The sequence below is a fragment of the Amyelois transitella genome, chromosome W (assembly GCF_032362555.1).
Source record: "Amyelois transitella isolate CPQ chromosome W, ilAmyTran1.1, whole genome shotgun sequence".
Taxonomy (NCBI): domain Eukaryota; kingdom Metazoa; phylum Arthropoda; class Insecta; order Lepidoptera; family Pyralidae; genus Amyelois; species Amyelois transitella.
The window spans coordinates 4,852,430-4,877,158 of record NC_083536.1 but is presented as its reverse complement, the minus strand read 5'-3'; the positions used below and the strand labels follow the sequence as shown (position 1 = coordinate 4,877,158).

The 24,729-nt window shown below is 37.3% G+C and overlaps 1 protein-coding gene and 1 pseudogene across 1 annotated transcript; one reads left to right on the top strand and one right to left on the bottom strand.

Annotated features, from left to right (window-relative positions):
* Positions 1-9,439: 9,439 nt before the first annotated feature.
* Positions 9,440-11,678, top strand: LOC132904246 (putative nuclease HARBI1). Its single transcript, XM_060954170.1, has 5 exons — positions 9,440-9,950; positions 10,089-10,279; positions 10,372-10,504; positions 10,729-10,870; positions 11,291-11,678. Exons 1-5 carry the CDS (start codon positions 9,726-9,728, stop codon positions 11,449-11,451), a joined length of 852 nt encoding a protein of 283 aa, XP_060810153.1. The 5' UTR covers positions 9,440-9,725; the 3' UTR covers positions 11,452-11,678.
* Positions 11,679-11,746: 68 nt separating this feature from the next.
* Positions 11,747-13,417, bottom strand: LOC132904248 (myb-related transcription factor, partner of profilin-like; annotated as a pseudogene).
* Between the last annotated feature and the right edge of the window lie 11,312 nt (positions 13,418-24,729).

Here is a 24,729-nt window from a genome sequence, read left to right as displayed (position 1 = left end):
ACATTGAAAACATTAAAGACGTAAATTAACACAAATATAAGTAATAGGTAGTTTATGCCGAAGGAAGGAGTTTTATTTTTTTACTTAAAATTAACCTTGTGACTATAGTACACGGGTTCTACCTCCTCAAATAGACTCCAAGCTCGTCCTAGGAAGGCTTGTAGTGATTCCCAAGACTTTGTGGATTCATCGTATCACACTGTAGCTTCACCGTTATAAGAGCCTTTTTATACCGAGCATCAGCAGGGTTGTTCACGTAATCCTGTGTTTTGTAGACCTTAAGATCCACAAAATAATCACCCTCGGTCTTCAAAGCACGTCGAGAGGTCCCCGTCAAAACTTTGCTGGAGAAACTTGACGTTACTTCTCCACCGCGATTCCTTGGTTTGCTGCAACCGGCTTCCTCAGCTTGGAGGATGTTAAAAATGTTCTTTTTTGTTCTGTAAAAATAAAAAATATGTTTAATTTTGTAATATATTTTAATAATTATTTTTTGCAAGTAAGAGACATAGGAAAAATTGTGTTGAGTTAACAAGCCTTGACCGGCTTCTTTCCCTAAACAAGAAAATAAATTAATAAAGTAATGATGAACAGAATGTAAATTGATGTTTTTGCGACAAAAAAAAAGGAGTTATATTATTTACCTGTTAGTTGAGATAAAATCAGGTGGTGGTGACGTAGCTTTGCGCTTCGATCCAGCAGCCAAGCTACGAACAATTTCTGGATAAGGCGATACATTCAGTCAGAAAAGTATCGGGAATGGATTATTTATTTATGGTTCCAAATTCAAATTTTTGTTTTTTTTTTTGTTGTTAGATTGGCACAACTGTTTTCCATTTTGGTGCGGAGTTTGAGTTGCATCTGTTGTTTACATTAAATACAGTGCTATTTTTAGTTATATCATATCTAGTGTGAATTGCTAATTTCATAATGGATAAAAACATCGAACAAAGAGTTTGTCTTAAATTTTGCATTGCCAATGGAATATCGTGTTCGGAGTCACTGAAAATGTTACAGAAGGCTTACGGTGAATCGACTTTATCAAAAACTCGTGCTTATGAGTGGTACAAAGCGTTCAAAAGCGGTCGAGATGTGATGGAAGATTTGCCTCGCTCTGGTAGGCCATCAACGTCTGCAACTGAAGTTAACATCGCAAAAGTGAAGGAAATAGTGACTGAAAATCCTCATTCAACTTTGAGAGAGATAGCCACCGAACTTTCTGTATCTCACGAGTCGATCCGTACCATTTTAACTAATAATTTGGGTATGAAACATGTTGCCGCTCGGCTAGTCCCAAAAGACCTGAATTTTTTTCAAAAACTCAATCGCATGAGAGTCGCTGAGGACATGCTAGAACGAGTCAATTCCGACCCAACATTCATGAAACGCATTGTTACTGGTGACGAGACGTGGGTTTACGAGTTTGACATGCAAACTAGTCAACAAGCTTCGGAGTGGCGCCTTCCAACTGAACCGAAACCGAAAAAACCACGCCAAAGTCGTTCAAAAGTCAAAGTCATGTTGACTGTTTTCTTTGACTATCGCGGTGTTGTGCACTCGGAATTCTTGCCGGAAGGTCAAACGGTAAATAAGGAATAATATTTGAGTGTTATGCGGCGTTTAAGAGAGCAAATCCGACGAAAAAGGCCTGATTTGTGGAAAGAAAATTCTTGGATTTTGCACCATGATAATGCACCTTCGCACAAGGCCATCATTGTGAACGAATTTTTAACCAAACACTCAACAAATACCATCGAGCAACCACCATATTCACCAGATATGGCTCCAGCCGACTTTTTTCTTTTTCCTAAACTCAAATTACCACTTCGTGGCACCCGTTTTCAATCGGTAGAAGACATAAAAGAGAATTCGCGGCGAGAACTGACCTCAATTCCGGAAACAGCGTTTAAAAAATATTTTGATGATTGGATTATTCGTTGGCGTAAGTGTATCGTTTCTAAAGGAGCATATTTTGAAGGTGATTAAATAAATTTGGATGGATAACAAACAGTTTGTGTATTATTGATCTTTTCCTGCTACTTTCTTGACAGAGTAGTATGTCTCGGGTCTGCTTCGCAGCAACGGTTTTGCGCTGGCTCGTTTTCTTGCTCGCTTTCTTTGGGGGAGCTACAGCAGATAACACTGATGAGGCTTCGAATTCTGAGTCTAAGTATTCTGGGACACAAAAGTGTCCCAGAATTCTCAATAAACATCTACTGCGGGTAGATGGCTTTGACATAACGCAGTGACGTATCCAATAACAGACCATGAATTTCGCGCAGTTGGGCCGACAGCACTCTAGCTCAATTGGAAGAGCATTTGGCTCGGTTAGCCAAAAAGATGCTGTTTCGAGTCCCGCCCGAGTGCAACGTTTTGTTTCTTATTTCATCTTTTAAGAATACGAATATGACACTGTGAGTATTAAAAACATCCATACATATAATAAAACTGTAACTGAACATTGTCTGTACATTGAAGATATTTAAGAAAAAATATTGTAAGGGGTCTTTTTAGGGTCAATAGAAGCCAAAACAATTTTTTTTGAATTTTTGTCTGTCTGTCTGTCTGTCTGTGTGTTTGTACGCGCATCACGCAAAATCTACCGAACGGATCTGAACGAAATTCGGCACAGATATAGTTAGTAACCTGGATTAGAATATAGGCTACTTTTATCCTGAAATTCTATCCCAAGGGAATGAAATAGGGGGTGCAAGTTTGTATGGAACTTCGTCATTTTTGAATCGATATAAAAAGCTATAAATAATTAATTATCATATTTATTATGATTGAAAAAATAGCATTTTATTGATTAAATTAATTATGCTTTGTTTATTTATTTAGTTCCCGTGGTTTAGATATTTATTTTTTGCCCACCCGATACGAGATGGCGCCTCATGAGAATTTAAGAAATAACACAATTGTAGCCGCTGGCAAAATTTTTAATCTATATATATAAAACTCTTCCGTTACTGAGTGACTGACTGACAGACAACGCACAGTCGAAACTACTGGTCGTAGACAGCTGAAATTTGGAATGTAGGTTCCTTGGGATATGTAGGGGAGCACTAAGAAAGGATTTTTGGAAATTCAACCCCCAAGGGTGGGAAAAGGGGTAAAAACGTTTCTATGAAAAATCTTATTCCTTGGGTTTATAAACTTGAAACTTGGCATGAACACTTACATAAGCAAGTAAATATGTTTGACATTATAAGTTTTTTCAAACTACCCTCCAATCGTGATTTAGGGGGTGCGATTGGGTGACTGATTTATTAACGCACAGCCGAAACCGCTCGGTATAGGAGTCTGAGATTTTGAACAGAGGTTCCTGTAGTAACATAAGTGAGCACTAAGAAGGGATTTTTGAAATGTCAACCCCCAAGGGGGGGAAACGGGATAAACTGAGCCGGGGCTGCGGGAAAGTTCTAACGAGATGCCGTGGCCCCGGAACGCAAAGGGCAACTGAAGGAACGAGGTGGGTTTTAGTCAGCAAAAGTCTGACACTCCCTTCCGTTCCACCCAGAGCGGGAGAGGTCATTTGATGATTTCCCATCCTTAAAAAAAAAAAGACTTTGTATGACAACTTTCAGTCGTCTCTTTAACATACATAATAACATACATAATTATGTACATACATGCATAACATTAATAACATCACGCCTTTAAATCCCTATTTTGTGTTAACACTACCCATACAAACAGCTACGAAATTTGTCCGCATCCATTTTCACCTAAATTCTTAACGTTAATGAGATTTACTTTTCATTATCAGGTCAACCTAATAGCCTCACATGTACGTATAACTTCGTAAGAATTTTCTTTCAACTCCTAACCGTTGAGGAGTTGTACCTTCCATCATCAGCTCATTCACATGGGATGATGACTATCAGACGCAAATACTTAAACAGATCTTTGAAATTGTCAAAAACGTAATTGCCTGTAAATTTGAGGTTTGCCCTTGATTTCCCTGGAATACCATCATCAGATCCTGACTAGGTAACAACGGGACCAACTTGAAAGTATACTCTACCGAACAAAAAAAGAATCACGTAAATCGGTCCATAAATCTCGGCGTAATCGGTATGCATAAATAAAACACCCGAATTTTATTTTCTACTAGCTGTGCCCGCGACTTCGTCCGCGTGGAATTGTTATTTTGAGCATCATTGAAGCCCTCAAGGATGAATAATTTTCCCCGTTTTTTTTCATATAGTCCATTTTTTGTTTTCTCGTTAAAGTTGCAGCGTGATGTTATATAGCCTAAAGCCTTCCTCGATAAATGGTATATTCAACGCAAAAATAATTTTTCATTTCGAATCAGTAGTTCCTAAGATTAGCGCGTTCAAACAAACAAACTCTTCAGCTTTATAATGTTAGTATAGATTATGCAAAAAAATTGATGTACCTACGTGAGTGCTTGTTTGAGGATGCTATTCAATCACGCAAATTCTATTGGATGGATTTTGATGAAACTTACGTACACGGGAAGAATAATGCCTGGAATAGAACATAGTTTATTTTTCTTACAAAAGCAAAGCTCGGAAGCGCAGCTGTTAAAAAACGAATAAATTCTAAAGACAAAAAAAGGAAATTATAATAATGGAAAGTTAAAGTACCTATCTCTTTGTTTACAACATTTGCTGTCTTGCCCATTGGAGACATCACAAATTAACTGTCACAGCTGGTGACCCGCGAGCAAGCGACGTAGAGCTGCTCCAAGTGTTTGACCTTGCGATTTGTTAATTGTCATCGCGAAACATATATCCATTGGAAACTGTACACGCTTAATTTGAAATGGAATGTTGTTGGGAATGAGGGGAATGCGCGGTATAAAAACAATTTCACCAGCTGCACAACCAGTAAGAATTTTAGCTTCTATTATAATGTTATGATTCTTCTATTATAAAGATGTGGTGAAACGGTCAGTGCTGGCGAAACTAAATCAATGAATAAAAGAAGTTTTAATTATATAATTAATTAAAAATTTTGCCAGCGGCTACAATTGTGTTATTTCTTAAATTCTCATGAGGCGCCATCTCGTATCGGGTGGGCAAAAAATAAATATCTAAACCACGGAAACTAAATAAATAAACAAAGCATAATTAATTTAATCAATAAAATGCTATTTTTTCAATCTATATATATAAAACTCTTCCGTTACTGAGTGACTGACTGACAGACAACGCACAGTCGAAACTACTGGTCGTAGACAGCTGAAATTTGGAATGTAGGTTCCTTGGGATATGTAGGGGAGCACTAAGAAAGGATTTTTGGAAATTCAACCCCCAAGGGGGGGAAAAGGGGTAAAAACGTTTCTATGAAAAATCTTATTCCTTGGGTTTATAAACTTGAAACTTGGCATGAACACTTACATAGGCAAGTAAATATGTTTGACATTATAAGTTTTTTCAAACTACCCTCCAATCGTGATTTAGGGGGTGTGATTGGGTGACTGATTTATTAACGCACAGCCGAAACCGCTCGGTATAGGAGTCTGAGATTTTGAACAGAGGTTCCTTTAGTAACATAAGTGAGCACTAAGAAGGGATTTTTGAAATGTCAACCCCCAAGGGGGGGAAACGGGATAAACTGAGCCGGGGCTGCGGGAAAGTTCTAACGAGATACCGTGGCCCCGGAACGCAAAGGGCAACTGAAGGAACGAGGTGGGTTTTAGTCAGTAAAAGTCTGACACTCCCTTCCGTTCCACCCAGAGCGGGAGAGGTCATTTGATGATTTCCCATCCTTAAAAAAAGACTTTGTATGACAACTTTCAGTCGTCTCTTTAACATACATAATAACATACATAATTATGTACATACATGCATAACATTAATAACATCACGCCTTTAAATCCCTATTTTGTGTTAACACTACCCATACAAACAGCTACGAAATTTGTCCGCATCCATTTTCACCTAAATTCTTAACGTTAATGAGATTTACTTTTTATTATCAGGTCAACCTAATAGCCTCACATGTACGTATAACTTCGTAAGAATTTTCTTTCAACTCCTAACCGTTGAGGAGTTGTACCTTCCATCATCAGCTCATTCACATGGGATGATGACTATCAGACGCAAATACTTAAACAGATCTATGAAATTTTCAAAAACGTAATTGCCTGTAAATTTGAGGTTTGCCCTTGATTTCCCTGGAATACCATCATCAGATCCTGACTAGGTAACAACGGGACCAACTTGAAAGTATACTCTACCGAACAAAAAAAGAATCACGTAAATCGGTCCATAAATCTCGGCGTAATCGGTATGCATAAATAAAACACCCGAATTTTATTTTCTACTACCTGTGGAAGAAAAAGCCCTGTCGAGATCATAAATTACGCTAACGCATAAAAAACGCTATATATAACCGAATTACACGTGGGCGAAGCCGCGGGCGGAAAGCTAGTCAATGAATAAAAGAAGTTTAAATTATATAATTAACTAGCTTTCCGCCCGCGGCTTCGCCCACGTGTAATTCGGTTATATATAGCGTTTTTTATGCGTTAGCGTAATTTATGATCTCGACAGGGCTTTTTCTTCCACAGGTAGTAGAAAATAAAATTCGGGTGTTTTATTTATGCATACCGATTACGCCGAGATTTATGGACCGATTTACGTGATTCTTTTTTTGTTCGGTAGAGTATACTTTCAAGTTGGTCCCGTTGTTACCTAGTCAGGATCTGATGATGGTATTCCAGGGAAATCAAGGGCAAACCTCAAATTTACAGGCAATTACGTTTTTGACAATTTCAAAGATCTGTTTAAGTATTTGCGTCTGATAGTCATCATCCCATGTGAATGAGCTGATGATGGAAGGTACAACTCCTCAACGGTTAGGAGTTGAAAGAAAATTCTTACGAAGTTATACGTACATGTGAGGCTATTAGGTTGACCTGATAATGAAAAGTAAATCTCATTAACGTTAAGAATTTAGGTGAAAATGGATGCGGACAAATTTCGTAGCTGTTTGTATGGGTAGTGTTAACACAAAATAGGGATTTAAAGGCGTGATGTTATTAATGTTATGCATGTATGTACATAATTATGTATGTTATTATGTATGTTAAAGAGACGACTGAAAGTTGTCATACAAAGTCTTTTTTTTTTTAAGGATGGGAAATCATCAAATGACCTCTCCCGCTCTGGGTGGAACGGAAGGGAGTGTCAGACTTTTGCTGACTAAAACCCACCTCGTTCCTTCAGTTGCCCTTTGCGTTCCGGGGCCACGGCATCTCGTTAGAACTTTCCCGCAGCCCCGGCTCAGTTTATCCCGTTTCCCCCCCTTGGGGGTTGACATTTCAAAAATCCCTTCTTAGTGCTCACTTATGTTACTACAGGAACCTCTGTTCAAAATCTCAGACTCCTATACCGAGCGGTTTCGGCTGTGCGTTAATAAATCAGTCACCCAATCGCACCCCCTAAATCACGATTGGAGGGTAGTTTGAAAAAACTTATAATGTCAAACATATTTACTTGCTTATGTAAGTGTTCATGCCAAGTTTCAAGTTTATAAACCCAAGGAATAAGATTTTTCATAGAAACGTTTTTACCCCTTTTCCCACCCTTGGGGGTTGAATTTCCAAAAATCCTTTCTTAGTGCTCCCCTACATATCCCAAGGAACCTACATTCCAAATTTCAGCTGTCTACGACCAGTAGTTTCGACTGTGCGTTGTCTGTCAGTCAGTCACTCAGTAACGGAAGAGTTTTATATATATAGATTTAGTTTCGCCAGCACTTACCGTTTCACTACATCTTTGAGAAGAATTTTGTTTATGTAGGTAGTTTGACGCGCCCCGCATCGGCGACGGTTGCCATGCTCCTCAAGATTAGCAGGAATAACACACATGTAGTAACGCCAGTACTTACCATTTCACCATTGATTTAGTTCCCGTGGTTTAGAAATTTATTTTTTGACCATCCGATACGAGATGGCGCCACGAGAATTTAAGAAATAACGTGATTGTAGCCGCTGGCAAAATTAGATAGTACCGATGCTTGCAGCATCGGTACTTATTCGGTATAGTTCCTTAATTCACTTTCGGCATCTGGACTGCCCGCGCATACAATTGCTCTAAAAGTAGACATTCCATTTTGTAATGGGACTGCCTTAAAGTGGTGTCGCTTCATAACATTATAGTAGAAGCTAAAATTCTTACTAGTTGTGCAGCGGGTGAAATTGTTTTTATACCGCGCATTCCGCTCATTCCCAACAATTTTCCATTTCAAATTAAGCGTGTACAGTTTCCAATGGCTATATGTTTCGCGATGACAATTAACAAATCGCAAGGTCAAACACTTGGAGCAGCCGGAGTCGACCTCAGGACGATTTGCTTCTCACACGGACAGCTCTACGTCGCTTGCTCGCGGGTCACCAGCTGTGACAGTTAATTTGTGATGTCTCCAATGGGCAAGACAGCAAATGTTGTAAACAAAGAGATAGGTACTTTAACTTTCCATTATTATAATTTCCTTTTTTTGTCTTTAGAATTTATTCGTTTTTTAACAGCTGCGCTTCCGAGCTTTGCTTTTGTAAGAAAAATAAACTATGTTCTATTCCAGGCATTATTCTTCCCGTGTACGTAAGTTTCATCAAAATCCATCCAATAGAATTTGCGTGATTGAATAGCATCCTCAAACAAGCACTCACGTAGGTTCATCAATTTTTTTGCATAATCTATACTAACATTATAAAGCTGAAGAGTTTGTTTGTTTGAACGCGCTAATCTTAGGAACTACTGATTCGAAATGAAAAATTATTTTTGCGTTGAATATACCATTTATCGAGGAAGGCTTTAGGCTATATAACATCACGCTGCAACTTTAACGAGAAAACAAAAAATGGACTATGTGAAAAAAAAACGGGGAAAATTATTCATCCTTGTGGGCTTCAATGATGCTCAAAATAACAATTCCACGCGGACGAAGTCGCAGGCACAGCTAGTTGACCCTAAAAAGACCCCTTACAATATTTTTTCTTAAATATCTTCAATGTACAGACAATGTTCAGTTACAGTTTTATTATATGTATGGATGTATGGATTAAAAATTTTGCCAGCGGCTACAATTGTGTTATGTCTTAAATTCTCATGAGGCGCCATCTCGTATCGGGTGGGCAAAAAATAAATATCTAAACCACGGGAACTAAATAAATAAACAAAGCATAATTTATTTAATCAATAAAATGCTATTTTTTCAATCATAATAAATATGATAATTAATTATTTATAGATTTTTATATCGATTCAAAAATGACGAAGTTCCAAACAAACTTGCACCCCCTATTTCATCCCCTTGGTATAGAATTTCAGGATAAAAAGTAGCCTATATTCTAATCCAGGGGGCTTAGACAAAGTAACATTTTGAAAACGATGACGAGGTTCGACAATAAAAAAATGTATGGGATGACATAAGCCTTCGCTAAATCACGTGATCGATCGAGATCGATAACAAAATTGGTAGACAATGTTTACATTCATGTCGAAAACGAAACGAAATCGTCAATTAGCGAATTGTTTATTCGCCTATTTCAATACAAATGCGTAGCCAAGCGGCACTTTTGACGTTCGCTTTCTCTTCGGGAGCGATCGTTCGATTCGACATGTGTTCGCCATAATAACGAAAGCTTGGGGGCTGTCGATATCGCTACAAAATGGCCGAAAATTACAGTCAGCTGTGATTTGTGTACAAGGGCTACGTTGCGTTAATACAGTTTTATTTATATAAAAATGCATGCTTTACGTTTATTGTGGGCTGCACATAATGAGAATACCTGGGTGAGGCGTCAAAGGCGATTTTCTTCAAGAAGACATATGGAAACGATTGAAGATATGCCGGAATTGTTGTTTATACAACATTTCAGGCTTAATAAAAAAACTTTTCGACGATTATGCGACGAACTAAAAAGATATACTGGATTGAAAGGATCCAATGAAATTTCCCTGGAAGTGAAGGTAAGAACTTTCATAAGGATTAACCTCATAGGGAAATAAGTATACTTATCTCTAAACTTAAAATACTTATAGAAATTTCTATAGTCTAATCCTATAAAGAAAACCACACGAGTATGCAGAGACATTACTGTTTTTCAGGTGCTGTGTACTCTAAGCTTTTTAGCCACAGGGTCATACCAGACAATTGTAGGTGTGGGACAATATTTGACACAGCGGACTACAAGTCGCTGTGTCAGGGAGGTTGTGAATTCTTTAAATCACAATTGGCTGGTCAGCAGGTGGATAGTGTTTCCACAAACACCACATGAGAGATCTTTAATCAAAGAGAAGTAAGTGTAATTATAAAGATATAAAACCTTTCTTAATATTTGTCACCTAGGCCTACAGCCAGTATTTGTTATAAAATTGTTAACATTTCCAGATTCCATATAAGACATAATTTGCCTGGAATTATTGGGTGCATTAATTGTACCCATATAGCTATAGTAAGACCAGAGGAGGATGAATATTCATTTTTTAATAGAAAAGGATATCATTCATTAAATGTTCAAGTGGTAAGAAACTAGACTTAATTTTTATTATCAAAACACCTAAATATACTACTCTTTATATGTTGTGCAATAAAGTGTTAATTCAATTCAAATGGCCTGAATATACCTGTCAAAGGTATCACATGTAAATAAATATATAGGGACAAATCACACAGATTGAGTATTATATAACTTTTTATCAATTGTTATATCCCCAAAACAAATTGTTTTGTATATTTTTTCCCCAGATATGCGATTTCGATTTAAAAATAGTTAATGTCAATTCAAAATTTGGTGGTGCTACACATGACTCCCACATATGGTCCGCTAGTCATGTAGAGACTTTCATGCGAGGGCTTCATGAAAGTGGTGAACATGTTTGGTTATTAGGTATGTAAGACATTTTTTCTTATATTTCATTGCAAACCATAATAGATAAAAAACTTATATGGAATAAACATATGTAAAGTATTTCATTTAAATAATACATCTACTTCTATAAACTATTGGAAATCAACTAAATTAAATTAGTATTCATTGTTTGCCACCCAAGTATACATTATAGTTCTTCAATTTATTTTTAACTAGAGGCCGCCCGCGACTTCGTCCGCATGGAAACCCTATCAATCCCGCGGGAATTCTGGGATAAAAAGTAGCCTATGTGTTATTCTGGGTCTTCAGCTACGTACATACCAAATTTCATGGTAATCGGTTCAGTAGTTTTTGCGTGAAAGAGTAACAAACATCCATACAAACTTTCGCCTTTATAATAGTAGTAGGATAAAATATTTATTGAGTATGTAATTTCAGGGGATTCTGGATATCCACAGCGACCTTGGTTGATGACGCTTATACTAGATGCTGAACAAGGGTCCCAAGAAGAAATATATACCAGACGTCATGTGCAAGCCAGATCTCGCATAGAACGATGTTTTGGATTACTGAAGGCTCGTTGGAGGTGTATGCTTTGACACCGTGTTCTTCACTATCAGCCTTACGTGGCTAGCAGAATTATTAACGCATGTTGTGTATTGCATAATATTGCAATACATGCTAAACTACCTGCTCCAACAGATATGCCAGCTGAGGCTCTTGATGGTAGTGAAGATCAAAGTATACAGCATAACACCTCTACAACCAACACTAATCAAAACGAGTTAATTCGAGGAAGGGCTATGTGATAATTCTGTCTGTATATAATTTATAGTTTCATTTTATTTAAGCTTAAGTATATTTTTTTAAGTTAGTATCAAATGAAAAAGAAAATAATAATAATAATATAACAATTTTAATAAGTATCCAGTCTTTTAACTTATCAATATACTTATCTACTTATTTTAATATTTAACCACACCACCACCATAGTCCACATATACTGGATCATCTTCTTGGGCAACAACTGCAGATGATTGAGAGGGTGCAGGTGCAGAAGATTGAGGTCTCTGAAAAAGTTATTATGGTGATATTTATTGAATATGTAGATACTTAATTAAATAGTATACTGTTTTATCTAATTATATATGTGTAATGGCTAAAATTTTTAATTTCTAATATTCAAGTACAATATTTATTCAACAAGATTTACCTAGTTAGTATTGATTTTTAGCTAATAATTTTGTTACATGAGGTACTGGAAAATAAGGTTAATACATACACTAAATCCAAGCTCTTGTATAGAGTCTTGTCCTTCCACTGCTGTTGGGCCGATAATAGCCAGAACCCTTTCCTCCAAATGCGACAAGGATTTCTGGCTAGCCGGTCCACCTCCAGTCCCTCTGGCATGTTGCCGCAAGGTCAGACCTTTTTTCTTAGTCTTGGATTTTAAATCGGCCCATACCTTTTTGGAATTATCAGTCATAAGTATGCATACAACCACATAAGTTGAAAATTGGTAACTCCACTGGACCGAAAAATTCCTAACATCCCTGTTACCTCTTCTTGCACATATGTGATAATAATATATGATATTCTAGGTGCTTGATTTGCACATCAAAGCAGATTGTAACTTGTGACTTTATCTATACCAGATCCACATCCAAATTGCTTGGCATGTAATATGTAGAAAAGATTATTAAATATAACTAAATATCTGAGTAATTTCCATAGAAAGAACTTATAATCACAAAGACTCTTCAAATACGGCTATTGGAATAGAATTGCTAGTCATTACTTACTTTTTTCCACTTGTCTGTTGTTTTGTTGACACCACCACCAACGGAATTTTATATATTAGTAAGATCAGACCATAATTGGTCTGACCGTACTCGACCTTGTGCCCTTGCTACAGGCCTAGCCAGGTCCCCATGACTGTAACATAAGCAACGGTTCAATACACAAATGCTTCATTGTTATTATCGCGTCATTGTTTACATTAGAGATTGAAGTGGTACCAAAGTTTTGTACGATTGAATTTAAAAGAAATGGAAAATAACTTGGATTTACCTACCTTTCCATATACTCCAGTAGAGTTGAGAGTTGTTCGGGACTTGCCCTTACCCTAGAATCCATTCTTTAACACTAAAAATAAAAAAAATAACTATATTTATTTTGAACAGTTACAATCACAATGATTCTATTTAATTTTGAAGAAATCTACGTAAAAACTATGTAAAAACACTCTAATAATTTAACACTATCAAAGTTTTGCTATAAGATTATTAAAAAGCGTCAAGAATTAATAATATCAATTAAAAACGACTCACCACACTCACAGTAAACACTCACTTAAACTTTAGAATAATCCCGCTTTGTTTGTTCCAATTTGAAACTGACAGCTAAATTTTCGTTACCATAGCCAATATTCGTTTGTTTATCGAACGATCCGTTCGACACAACGATCGCGACAATTGCGTTACATTGGCTAGGAAATGTTTATCGTTATCTCTAAGACGAAAAAGAACTTCGACATCGTTTCGTTAAGAAGCGATACTACATTGTCTAAGCCTCCAGGTTACTAACTATATCTGTGCCGAATTTCGTTCAGATCCGTTCGGTAGATTTTGCGTGATGCGCGTACAAACATACAGACAGACAGATGGACAGACAGACAGACAGACAGACAAAAATTTAAAAAAAAAATGTTTTGGCTTCTATTGACCCTAAAAAGACCCCTTACAATATTTTTTCTTAAATATCTTCAATGTACAGACAATGTTCAGTTACAGTTTTATTATATGTATGGATGGATCATGCAATATTTCATTCTTATTTTTCTTGAAACTTTCAAAAAAAAATATATAAATACTAACTTGTATATATACGAGGGAATTTGAAAATTACAGAAAATTTCCTGCTTTTTTCAACCCTAGTACTAATTACACTTACTGAGATTTTTTCCGCATTCACTGAAGGTGAAAGATATTTCATTTGAAACCGGCTTGTGGCGGGGCGGCAGTAGGTACTTATACTATCACTAGTTGTTGCCCTCGTCTTTGCCTACGGAAACAGTACATTTTACTGAATGATTGTTCTATGTCTTTTTCTTTAGGTAACTCCTAGGTAACTGTATTATTCAGGGTTCCTCCTCAGCTGCAAGACGTCGCAGCAAAGGGTTTACTTTTCTTCATTTGGTACGATCACATTATCCCATTATTTGATTGTTACAGCTTGGCAAAAAAGTGAATGGAAAAAATGAGGGCACTGCCTCTCTTCATATGGCCACCCCATATAACCTGACCTAAACCGTTTTGATACTTGAGTAATTGATTTTATATAGAGAAAAAGAAATCAACAGCATAACGACGCTTCTTAGAAAACTCTTCCTTGAGCGTCACCGCCCATACTTTCTCATTGGGGTTCGCACACGACGCAACTAGTCACCAATCGGTTAGTAACTGATCCCGAGTAATGCGTCGTCGTGCCAGTCGCTGTCCTACTGGATACTCGAGTTTCAACGTTTTTTTTTTGAAAATGAAAAATTAGCAGAAGTTACAGAAACCTTACAATTTGAGTAGCGCCGTATGCGAAGTACAGTTTCTGATTAGTTTGTTATTGTAATTACTGACTAGTTCCCGTAATTTTTGAGTAGGTAGCTTCGCGAAGCGAAGGGTCTAAGTCGACAACAAAATGAAAAGGTTGTGAAAAGATTTCAGGGATGGTAACGCTCGCCTGTGTTACAGATGTTAATATGATACTAGCTGCATCCCGGGGCTTCGTTCCCGTGAAAATTTTGCAATACAAAGTACCCTATATGTTAGTCCAGGTCATATTCTACTCGTTTACCAGATTTCATAATAATCCGTCCAGTAGTTTCTATGTGTAATAAACACACATACACGTCCACACATCCTTACAAACTTTTGCATTTATAATATAAGGCTAGCATGCCAGAATTTATCCTTATATGAAATATATTATTTTATTAATATTTTAATTTTATTTTATTAATTACTAGCTTTTGCCCGCGGCTTCGCCTGCGTTAATTTCGCTTTCATAAAAAGATTGCTTAGATAAAGAGCCTTACATTGACATAAACTAATATTATGCAAAAAAATAGATGTACCGACGTGAGTGCGTGTTTGAGGATGCTATTCAATCACGCAAATTCTACTGGATGGATTTTGATGAAACTTACGTACACGGGAAGAAAAAAAAGTCAAAAAACGCAGCTGTTTATTTATTTATTTATTTATTTATTTATTTAATTGGTACACCAACAGTGTTTACACATTACATTCAATGACAGGGACACACTTACATATTGTTCTTGTGAAAACACCAATTACAGGTATACACATCGTTCACCATATATCAGTAACATATGTAGGTAATAAATATAAAATTTTCAGTAATAATTCCAAAACATTTACAACAGTTTCAGCATCCTATGTTTAAATACATTCAATCTATCGTGAAATATGTCCAAATTTTCTGAATTGCGAACCAAGAAATTATATGTATCGCACATACGCCTTACCGGCGCATGGCCGCCCAGATTTGTTCTCGATGCCGGACCAGACAGCAGTTTAGTTATAGGATAACGTGGCAGTCTACTCGGAACTTTTATATCTATTAATGACACTAAGTCCCCGGAATCCAAAAAGTTATTTAGAAGTTTATAAAGAAACATCACATCGTGTATTTTTCTTCTATCACAAAGCGAGACCATATTAAAATGTTTCATCCGCTCGTCGTACGGAACACGATGAGAAATATTGGGCTCCGCGAATGCCAAGTGCCTGGTGAAGACCCTCTGAATTTGTTCAATTCGCTGAGATTGTACAGCATATGTTGGGTTCCAAACTGAACTACAGTATTCCAAATTGCTTCTGACCAAAGTGTTGAAAAGGAGAATTTTCGTTTTAGCCAAACGAAACTCCCTCGAATTTCTTTTCAAGAAGCCTAACATTTGGGCTGATTTTTTTATAATGTTGTCAATGTGCTCAACAAACTTGAGTTCGGAATCCAGCCAAACACCAAGGTCCCTGATCAATTTCACTTTTTGCACTTCCTCAGATCCTATTTTATACGCTGAGTCAATAGGTTTCCTTTTTCTTGTAAATGTAATATGATGACATTTATTTGTATTTATTGACATGCCATTCACACGACACCATGCTGTTAATCTATCAATATCTTTTTGTAAAAGATCTGCGTCAGTGGAATTTTTTATTACCCTATATATTTTTGCATCATCGGCGAACATTGAACACTCCGAGCTCAAAATGACTTCCGGTAAGTCGCTTATGAATAAAGAGAATAATATGGGCCCAAGATGTGAACCCTGAGGAACACCGGAGTCAGCGTAATAGATCTTAGATTCATAACCAAGCACCGCAACAACTTGTGATCTTCGTTCTAGGTATGATCGGACCCAATTCAGCAGCGAACCATGAATACCATTTGCTTCAAGTCTCGCTAGTAATAATGAATGGTTGACTCTGTCAAATGCGCTTGTGAAATCCGTATATATCGCATCTACTTGAAATCCTGCGTCCACTTCACGTGCCAGTCTAGAAACCAACGAAACTAAGTTAGTCTCCGTTGATCGCTTGCTCATGAAGCCATGCTGATTCCGACTTATCAGATCAGAAAGATGCATGGATATGACGGGTTCCACAAGAGATTCGAACAGCTTCGGAATTATAGAAAGAATGGAGACTGCCCTAAAGTTCCGTATATCACCTCGATCACCTTTTTTGTATATAGGTACTATTCTAGCTTTCTTCCATTCGTCTGGAAACTGCCCTGTCTGTAAGGAAAAGTTGAATATGATAGTAAGAGGCAAGTTCAGAACAGCAGCACAACTCTTAACAAAAATGGGGGGGAAACCATCTGGACCGGCACTTTTATGAATACTTAACTTACGTATCTTTTGTAAGATGCACCTTGGAGTAATGGTTATACCAGACAAAGTTGGACACATTTTGGGAGGGAAGTGAGCTGAAGCGCTGGAGCTCCCTGTAAAGTTGGTACTAAATAATTTAGCGAATAAATCCGCTATGTCTTGACCATTTTCTGCCACTTCACCATCAAGATTCATTTGAGTTGGAAAGCCTGAATCGGCCTTTCTTCTATTATTTACAAAACGCCAGAAGGCTCCCGAGTTATGAGCTATTTCTTCTTCTATTTTTAATTAGTACTTTTTTGCATTATATTGCTGCAATCTTTGACACCTACCTCTCAGGATCTCATACTCTATTTTGTCTCGTGGATTTTTATATTTTGAGTATTTATTCCTAATTTTCTCCTTCTCTGTTAGTAATTTTTTTAAATTTTTATCTATCCACTGAGGGGCTTTTTTAGTCGCTGTTTTACGCTTTGGAACATATTTTTCAACGCAATGCCTCAAAATATTATAAAATGCTGAAACTTTTGCGTTCACATCTTTGTTATTCAATTTAGTGTACCAATCAATATCGCTCAAGTCATGAATTATACCAGCATAATCTGCTTTGAAAAATTTAAATTCAACTCGTTTAAGAGGCGACAAATTATTGAATGTATGAGTCGTCAAACACAAAACCAACGGAGGATGCCTTGGCACAATATTGCTAAGGTGATCAATTGATTTCGACACTTTTACATCTGGGGTAGAACTTAGGACCAAATCAAGCATTTTCCCCTCCTCGTTACAGACGCCATTAGCCTGGATCAAATTGTTTACCGATATGAAGTTTAATAAGGAATAACCTTCTGCGCGAAAACTACTTGGTATAACGCCCTCATCTTTTTCAACAAGAGACCAATCAATGAACCTCATATTAAAATCACCCAGGATAATAACGTCTTTACAAGTTTCACAGACTAAGCTTGATTTCTCAAAAAATATCGAAATGTTATCCAATTTAATTGGTGGCGGCAAATAAACAGCACATATTGCTATAGTTTTTGACCTGTTATTCATAATCGTTTCTACTGTAACCCACAAGTCCTCACATTCACTTTCCCATGCGTACATACGAGCAGACTTAATACTCCTTAAAACTGCCACTAGAACTCCACCGCCATCCAATTTATTACTCTTAGAGAAATCACGATCTCTGCGATATACTACGTATCTATCATTTATAAACTCCCTATTATTTATACAGTCATTGAACCACGTTTCCGTAAAAACTATTACGCTATAATTACATATTGCTATATTATTATATACTTCAGTGGTTTTGGTCCTAAGACCTCCGGTATTCTGGTAATAAATACTTAAATCCATTAATTAGACAATTAGGCGTGACAAACTTTACAATGTGGCACAATAAACAAAAAAAAAGTTACACAATTTTTGCCAGGCTAGTAGCGCACTTAACAAGAATAGGTTGTGAATATTCATCTTTTCTCACAAATATACGCCCATTACGAACCCACACAAATTTATAGTTTCCCTCCTTCGCCGCTTTTCGCGCTTGTGCGTGCAAAGACTTATTTCCAGGTGTGAGGTGCTCGGATACGAAGACCGGACTGCTCGCTCCCTCAAGGCCCAAGTGCCGGGTGTTCAGTTTGTCCTTGGGGTTCTTTTTGTTGTAGTATGCCACAGACGCAAGGAAGCCATCCCGATGACGAATGCTCTGGAACTTCGCGATCACGGTGCGTGGACGAGCACTGGTTTTGTCCATTTTTGCTACCCTCGTAACATGTAATATATCAGTATCCGCCATAGAGAACTTCACGGTGTTAGCAATTCTTATAATTGTGTCAGTGAGATGATTGCCGGTTCTACTTTCGGGAATTCCATTGATCTCAACATTACAATCACGTTGTTGTTGCTCCACCAACTCCAATCTCGTAGCAAGATTGACAACCGAAGACTTAAGAGCAGTATTTTCTTCCTTGAGATTATCAATTAAGACTGATTTTTCTTCAACCACAGCTTTGAGATCCTCATATTGTTTATTAAAAAATTCAGCAGCAGTTTGAAAATTATCCATTTTTTCGCGAATGCTCCTTAACTCCGTTCGCATTATAGTTAAAAATTCTTGTTTTAATATATTTCGTAAGTTATCCTCTGTTAAAATAGGGGACGACAACGGAGGGCCTGAATCATCAGTTTTCTTCCCGCGTTTAGCTACATTTACATGATCATCATGACGACTGGATGACGGGGGGTTGGCCGATGATTTTGTGGCGATGTCTGATGCTGCTGATCGCACCGGCGTATTTGAGTTATTATTCTTCGGTTGTTTACTACAACACTCTGGACATTTCCATTGATTTTTATGGTCCGACGTCATAATAAAAAATCGCTTTTCCGGGACATTAGCACATTCCAAATCGTAAGTTAGGTCACAATGTGAACAAACTAGGTATTGTCTTGTGGAAATGACATTGCGACAACCAGCGCATATTTTTTTATTTGCATTTGCCATACTCCCTAATATTAGATATTGATAAATATCGGGCGGTTCAAGCTAAATAGGTAAGCGTAAGATGCGATGCACGCGAGCGTGTCCTTGAGGCGAAAGTGAGTCACCGAGTCACCGCTCGACGACGGCCGGTACCGCGGTGCGTTGATGAGTGCCCGCAAATATTTTAAAATGAATTGTTGTTGTTACTCACAATTGCAATATCCTTCACTGCACACTGAGACACCAGCGTGGAGCCCAATTACTCTTCTATTTACTGATATACAAATCGATGCCAAACAATAGCTTTATACAAGGTATTACGATTAAAAATCACCGAGGGAAGCTAAACAGATGTCAACTGATTGAGCGCGGTGCGCGGTAGATGCTGTAAAGGTAGCTGTTAAAAAACGAATAAATTCTAAAGACAAAAAAGGAAATTATAATAATGGAAAGTTAAAGTATCTCTTTGTATACAACATTTGCTGTCTTGCCCATTGGAGACATCACAAATTAACTGTCACAGCTGGTGACCCGCGAGCAAGCGACGTAGAGCTGTCCGTGTGAGAAGCAAATCGTCCTGAGGTCGACTCCGGCTGCTCCAAGTGTTTAACCTTGCGATTTGTTAATTGTCATCGCGAAACATATAGCCATTGGAAACTGTACACGCTTAATTTGAAATGGAAAGTTGTTGGGAATGAGGGGAATGCGCGGTATAAAAACAATTTCACCAGCTGCACAACCAGTAAGAATTTTAGCTTCTATTATAATGTTATGAAGCGACACCACTTTAAGGCAGTCCCATTACAAAATGGAATGTCTACTTTTAGAGCAATTACTATCTAATTTTGCCAGCGGCTACAATCGCGTTATTTCTTAAATTCTCGTGGCGCCATCTCGTATCGGATGGTCAAAAAATAAATATCTAAACCACGGGAACTAAATCAATGGTGAAATGGTAAGTACTGGCGTTACTACATGTGTGTTATTCCTGCTAATCTTGAGGAGCATGGCAACCGTCGCCGATGCGGGGCGCGTCAAACTACCTACATAAAAAAAAATTCTTCTCAAAGATGTGGTGAAACGGTAAGTGCTGGCGAAACTAAATCAATGAATAAAAGAAGTTTTAATTATATAATTAATTAAAAAATTTGCCAGCGGCTACAATTGTGTTATTTCTTAAATTCTCATGAGGCGCCATCTCGTATCGGGTGGGCAAAAAATAAATATCTAAACCACGGGAACTAAATAAATAAACAAAGCATAATTAATTTAATCAATAAAATGCTATTTTTTCAATCATAATAAATATGATAATTAATTATTTATAGCTTTTTATATCGATTCAAAAATGACGAAGTTCCATACAAACTTGCACCCCCTATTTCATTCCCTTGGGATAGAATTTCAGGATAAAAGTAGCCTATATTCTAATCCAGGTTACTAACTATATCTGTGCCGAATTTCGTTCAGATCCGTTCGGTAGATTTTGCGTGATGCGCGTACAAACACACAGACAGACAGACAGACAGACAAAAATTCAAAAAAAATTGTTTTGGCTTCTATTGACCCTAAAAAGACCCCTTACAATATTTTTTCTTAAATATCTTCAATGTACAGACAATGTTCAGTTACAGTTTTATTATATGTATGGATTTTATTATTAATTTATCCATATATTTCATACGACGCGCCCCGGCTTCGCACGGATGCACAGCCGATAGGTACTAAATATATCTCTATTAGAACTAACTAAAGGACCGCCCGCAAAGCGGCTAAGTCTTGCTCCCGGCAAAAGTGTCACTTCTGCCTGCAGTCCCGGGCCGTGCAGCAGAAATCGTAATATAATTTCACCACAACTTCAAAACTAAACGTCCAATTTTAATCATTCAAAGACCAAATATTATCTACATAAACTGTACTTATTGATGAAATTATTTATTTTGATAAGGATTAATAGCATGATTAAAAAAAATACGTTTAAATGAAGACAAAAAAAAATTCAAGATTTTTAAATAAAAATGTGGTTGTTGTGCCTCACTCGACATGGATAGGTATAGTGTGTCGCGGACTTTTTTGTAGATATTTATAAGATCTACAATTAATTAAAACACTTTATGGTTCTATCTTTTGTAGTTTAGGCAGCGTACGCAAAATAAGTAACTTTTTGGTTGATTTTTTTCAGTTTGTGTCCGAAAAATCCAAATATATTACGGAACCCTATTTTTTTCCAAAATAAAATATAGTCTATGTTACTTGTGGATAATGTAGCTTTCGAATGGTGAAAGAATTTTTAAAATCGGTCCAGTAGTTTTTGAGCCTATTCATTACAACCAAACAAACAAAGTTTTCCTCTTTATAATATTAGTGTAGATAAGGATACATTCTGGCATGCTAAGACAGTACTTAAAGGCTCTGAATTGGCCCTCTCGGAATACTTGACCAAGATCAGGCACCAGGCATTCATGGCAGCTCGTCAACACTTTGATGTAAATAAATGTTGGACACGAGATGGTTGCGTGTTGATTATCGGGCATGATGGTTCCAGACATCGCGTTTGCACAATTGAGGATATCAACAGGCTTCGAGCTTACTTCCAAACAGAGGTCTTGAGCGTGAAGCCTGCTGCAGAAGTGGTGCCGGCGGCGGGTGGAATACCAGCGACAAAGCCTGCGGTGGTGCCTGCAGCTTCGGCGGTCGTCGGGGGCTCGTCGTCACGTCCGAAACGGGTCGTTGTCAAGAAGTAGTTTCCGTCGGAATGTAACATCGGTAACGTTTTTACGAAGTGATTTGTAAGTAGTTTAATAACTACCTTCTTACTTTTTTAATTTACTTTTTATAATTTATAGGTGAAATGCGGTAGTTGTTGGAATTTATGTCAGATTTGTTTGCTTTTGCTTGTTTTGTCTAACTGTCATGAGTCTGTCATCTGTCGTCACTTGACATTGACAGTAACTCTTTTATTTTTCTTTTTTTTTTTAAATAACATCTGTTCGAGATGTTACTTATGATATTTTGTCTCATTTATTAATTGTGTTCTTTCTTCTCTAAGACTAGTCTGCTGGCGGGTGGCTCAAAATTGGTTATTGCTCATTTAGCAAATAACTATATATTATATAAAGCACCTTATTATTATTTTATTTTCATATATATAGGTATATATACAAATAATTTATTATGTGTAGTACAAATGATAGTATTAATTCTATCCCTCTTCCACTTAACGAGACTATTGATGGGTATTTTTCTGATTTGCCTAAAAACTTTAACGTAATTCATATTAACGCACAAAGCATACCAGGTCATTATCCTGATCTGTTCACCTGTTTTGACAGCAAACATGTACATGCCATATTAGTTTCTGAATCTTGGTTTAAATCTTGTCATCCTTCCACCTCTTACTCCTTACCGGGATTCCAACTCATTCGCAATGATCGCCCTGATAAGGGTGGTGGTGGTGTTGCCATCTACTTAAGATCTTATATCCCTTTTAATATTATTCGTGCGTCTCAAGTTACTGACTCCTCTCTTGAAGTCGAATATCTCTTTGTTGAAATCACTCTTTCACACACTCCTATTCTTCTTGGTGTTTTCTATAGTTCTTCTTCAAATATTAATTATTTCTCAAGCCTTGAAACTACCTTCCCTATTTCTAGAAGACATCATGCCCTCCAATATGCACACAATTATACTGGGTGACTTCAACACATGCTTAGTCAAAGGTGTGCAAATTCCTTATCATCTATTACTGATGCTTGTAATTTGACCATTCTTCCACTCCTTTCCTACGCATCATTTTCCCGGTCGCGTTCCTTCTCTTCTCGATCTCATTCTTGTGTTCTCTCCTGATCTTGTATCCAAACATGGTCAATGCAATGCGGATATTTTCTCCTACCATGACATTTTATATCTTGTCTTCGCCAATTATTTATTTTTTAATATATTTTTTATAAACGCAACACTACATACACGCACTCTTTCACGCACGCACTCAATCCTATTCCTGTCCCACTCTCACTCCTTTCACAAATGTCAAAATAATTTTAAAAAAAACGTTCCATTCGTCTCTCCGCGCGCAACTGCACCGCTCTCTGCATCGGTTGTGAATATTCGCAAAATTCATCAAAGACGCTAAAACTTTATTAACTACGCACCCCGGGGTTAATTTGTGAAGTGCAGTGATTTGTGTTTCCCAAAAACTACCCTTTGGATCGTGGAAGATACCGGCGCTGGACGAGAGCTCGAGTTACGGATCAAAGGTAATCCTTGTCCATATCCTTCCGCGAGACCAAGTGTTCCTCACGAGCCGTATCCCTATCTGCTATCCTCACATTAGTCTTCTTCAACGCAATACTTCTCACACGCTATTAATATCGTATATTTTACTTAATTCCAACGCACCACGCAACGCATCTCATTACTACATACTTAACTACCTACATTACGTTACACTTTCATTCGCTTAAAAACTCATCAACTCATATGGTTCCCTTATATATAATAATTTATTATCTTATATATTCACAATAGAATATATATTACGCATAACAACTATTCGTTCAATTGTATTTTTCGAGATAATTTGATATTTTTTTGTTACGAATTTGCGTCAAATTATTTATCGACATCGCCGCCATATTTATTTTCACGGATTTATTTTATAAATTTACTAGCTTTTGCCCGCGGCTTCGCCTGCGTTAATTTCGCTTTCATAAAAAGATTGCTTAGATAAAGAGCCTTACATTGACATAAACTAATATTATGCAAAAAAATAGATGTACCGACGTGAGTGCGTGTTTGAGGATGCTATTCAATCACGCAAATTCTACTGGATGGATTTTGATAAAACTTACGTACACGGGAAGAAAAAAAAAGTCAAAAAACGCAGCTGTTAAAAAACGAATAAATTCTAAAGACAAAAAAGGAAATTACAATAATGGAAAGTTAAAGTATCTCTTTGTATACAACATTTGCTGTCTTGCCCATTGGAGACATCACAAATTAACTGTCACAGCTGGTGATCCGCGAGCAAGCGACGTAGAGCTGTCCGTGTGAGAAGCAAATCGTCCTGAGGTCGACTCCGGCTGCTCCAAGTGTTTGACCTTGCGATTTGTTAATTGTCATCGCGAAACATATAGCCATTGGAAACTGTACACGCTTAATTTGAAATGGAAAGTTGTTGGGAATGAGGGGAATGCGCGGTATAAAAACAATTTCACCAGCTGCACAACCAGTAAGAATTTTAGCTTCTATTATAATGTTATGAAGCGACACCACTTTAAGGCAGTCCCATTACAAAATGGAATGTCTACTTTTAGAGCAATTGTATGCGCGGGCAGTCCAGATGCCGAAAGTGAATTAAGGAACTCTACCGAATAAGTACCGATGCTGCAAGCATCGGTACTATCTAATTTTGCCAGCGGCTACAATCGCGTTATTTCTTAAATTCTCGTGGCGCCATCTCATATC

Bases quoted from the DNA above. Each gene is read 5' to 3' on its own strand.
- LOC132904246 (XM_060954170.1), top strand. From the start codon at position 9,726: ATGCATGCTTTACGTTTATTGTGGGCTGCACATAATGAGAATACCTGG. The intron at 10,280-10,371 runs GTAAGTGTAATT...TAACATTTCCAG, and splicing joins AGATCTTTAATCAAAGAGAA to ATTCCATATAAGACATAATT. The intron at 10,505-10,728 runs GTAAGAAACTAG...TTTTTTCCCCAG, and splicing joins ATTCATTAAATGTTCAAGTG to ATATGCGATTTCGATTTAAA.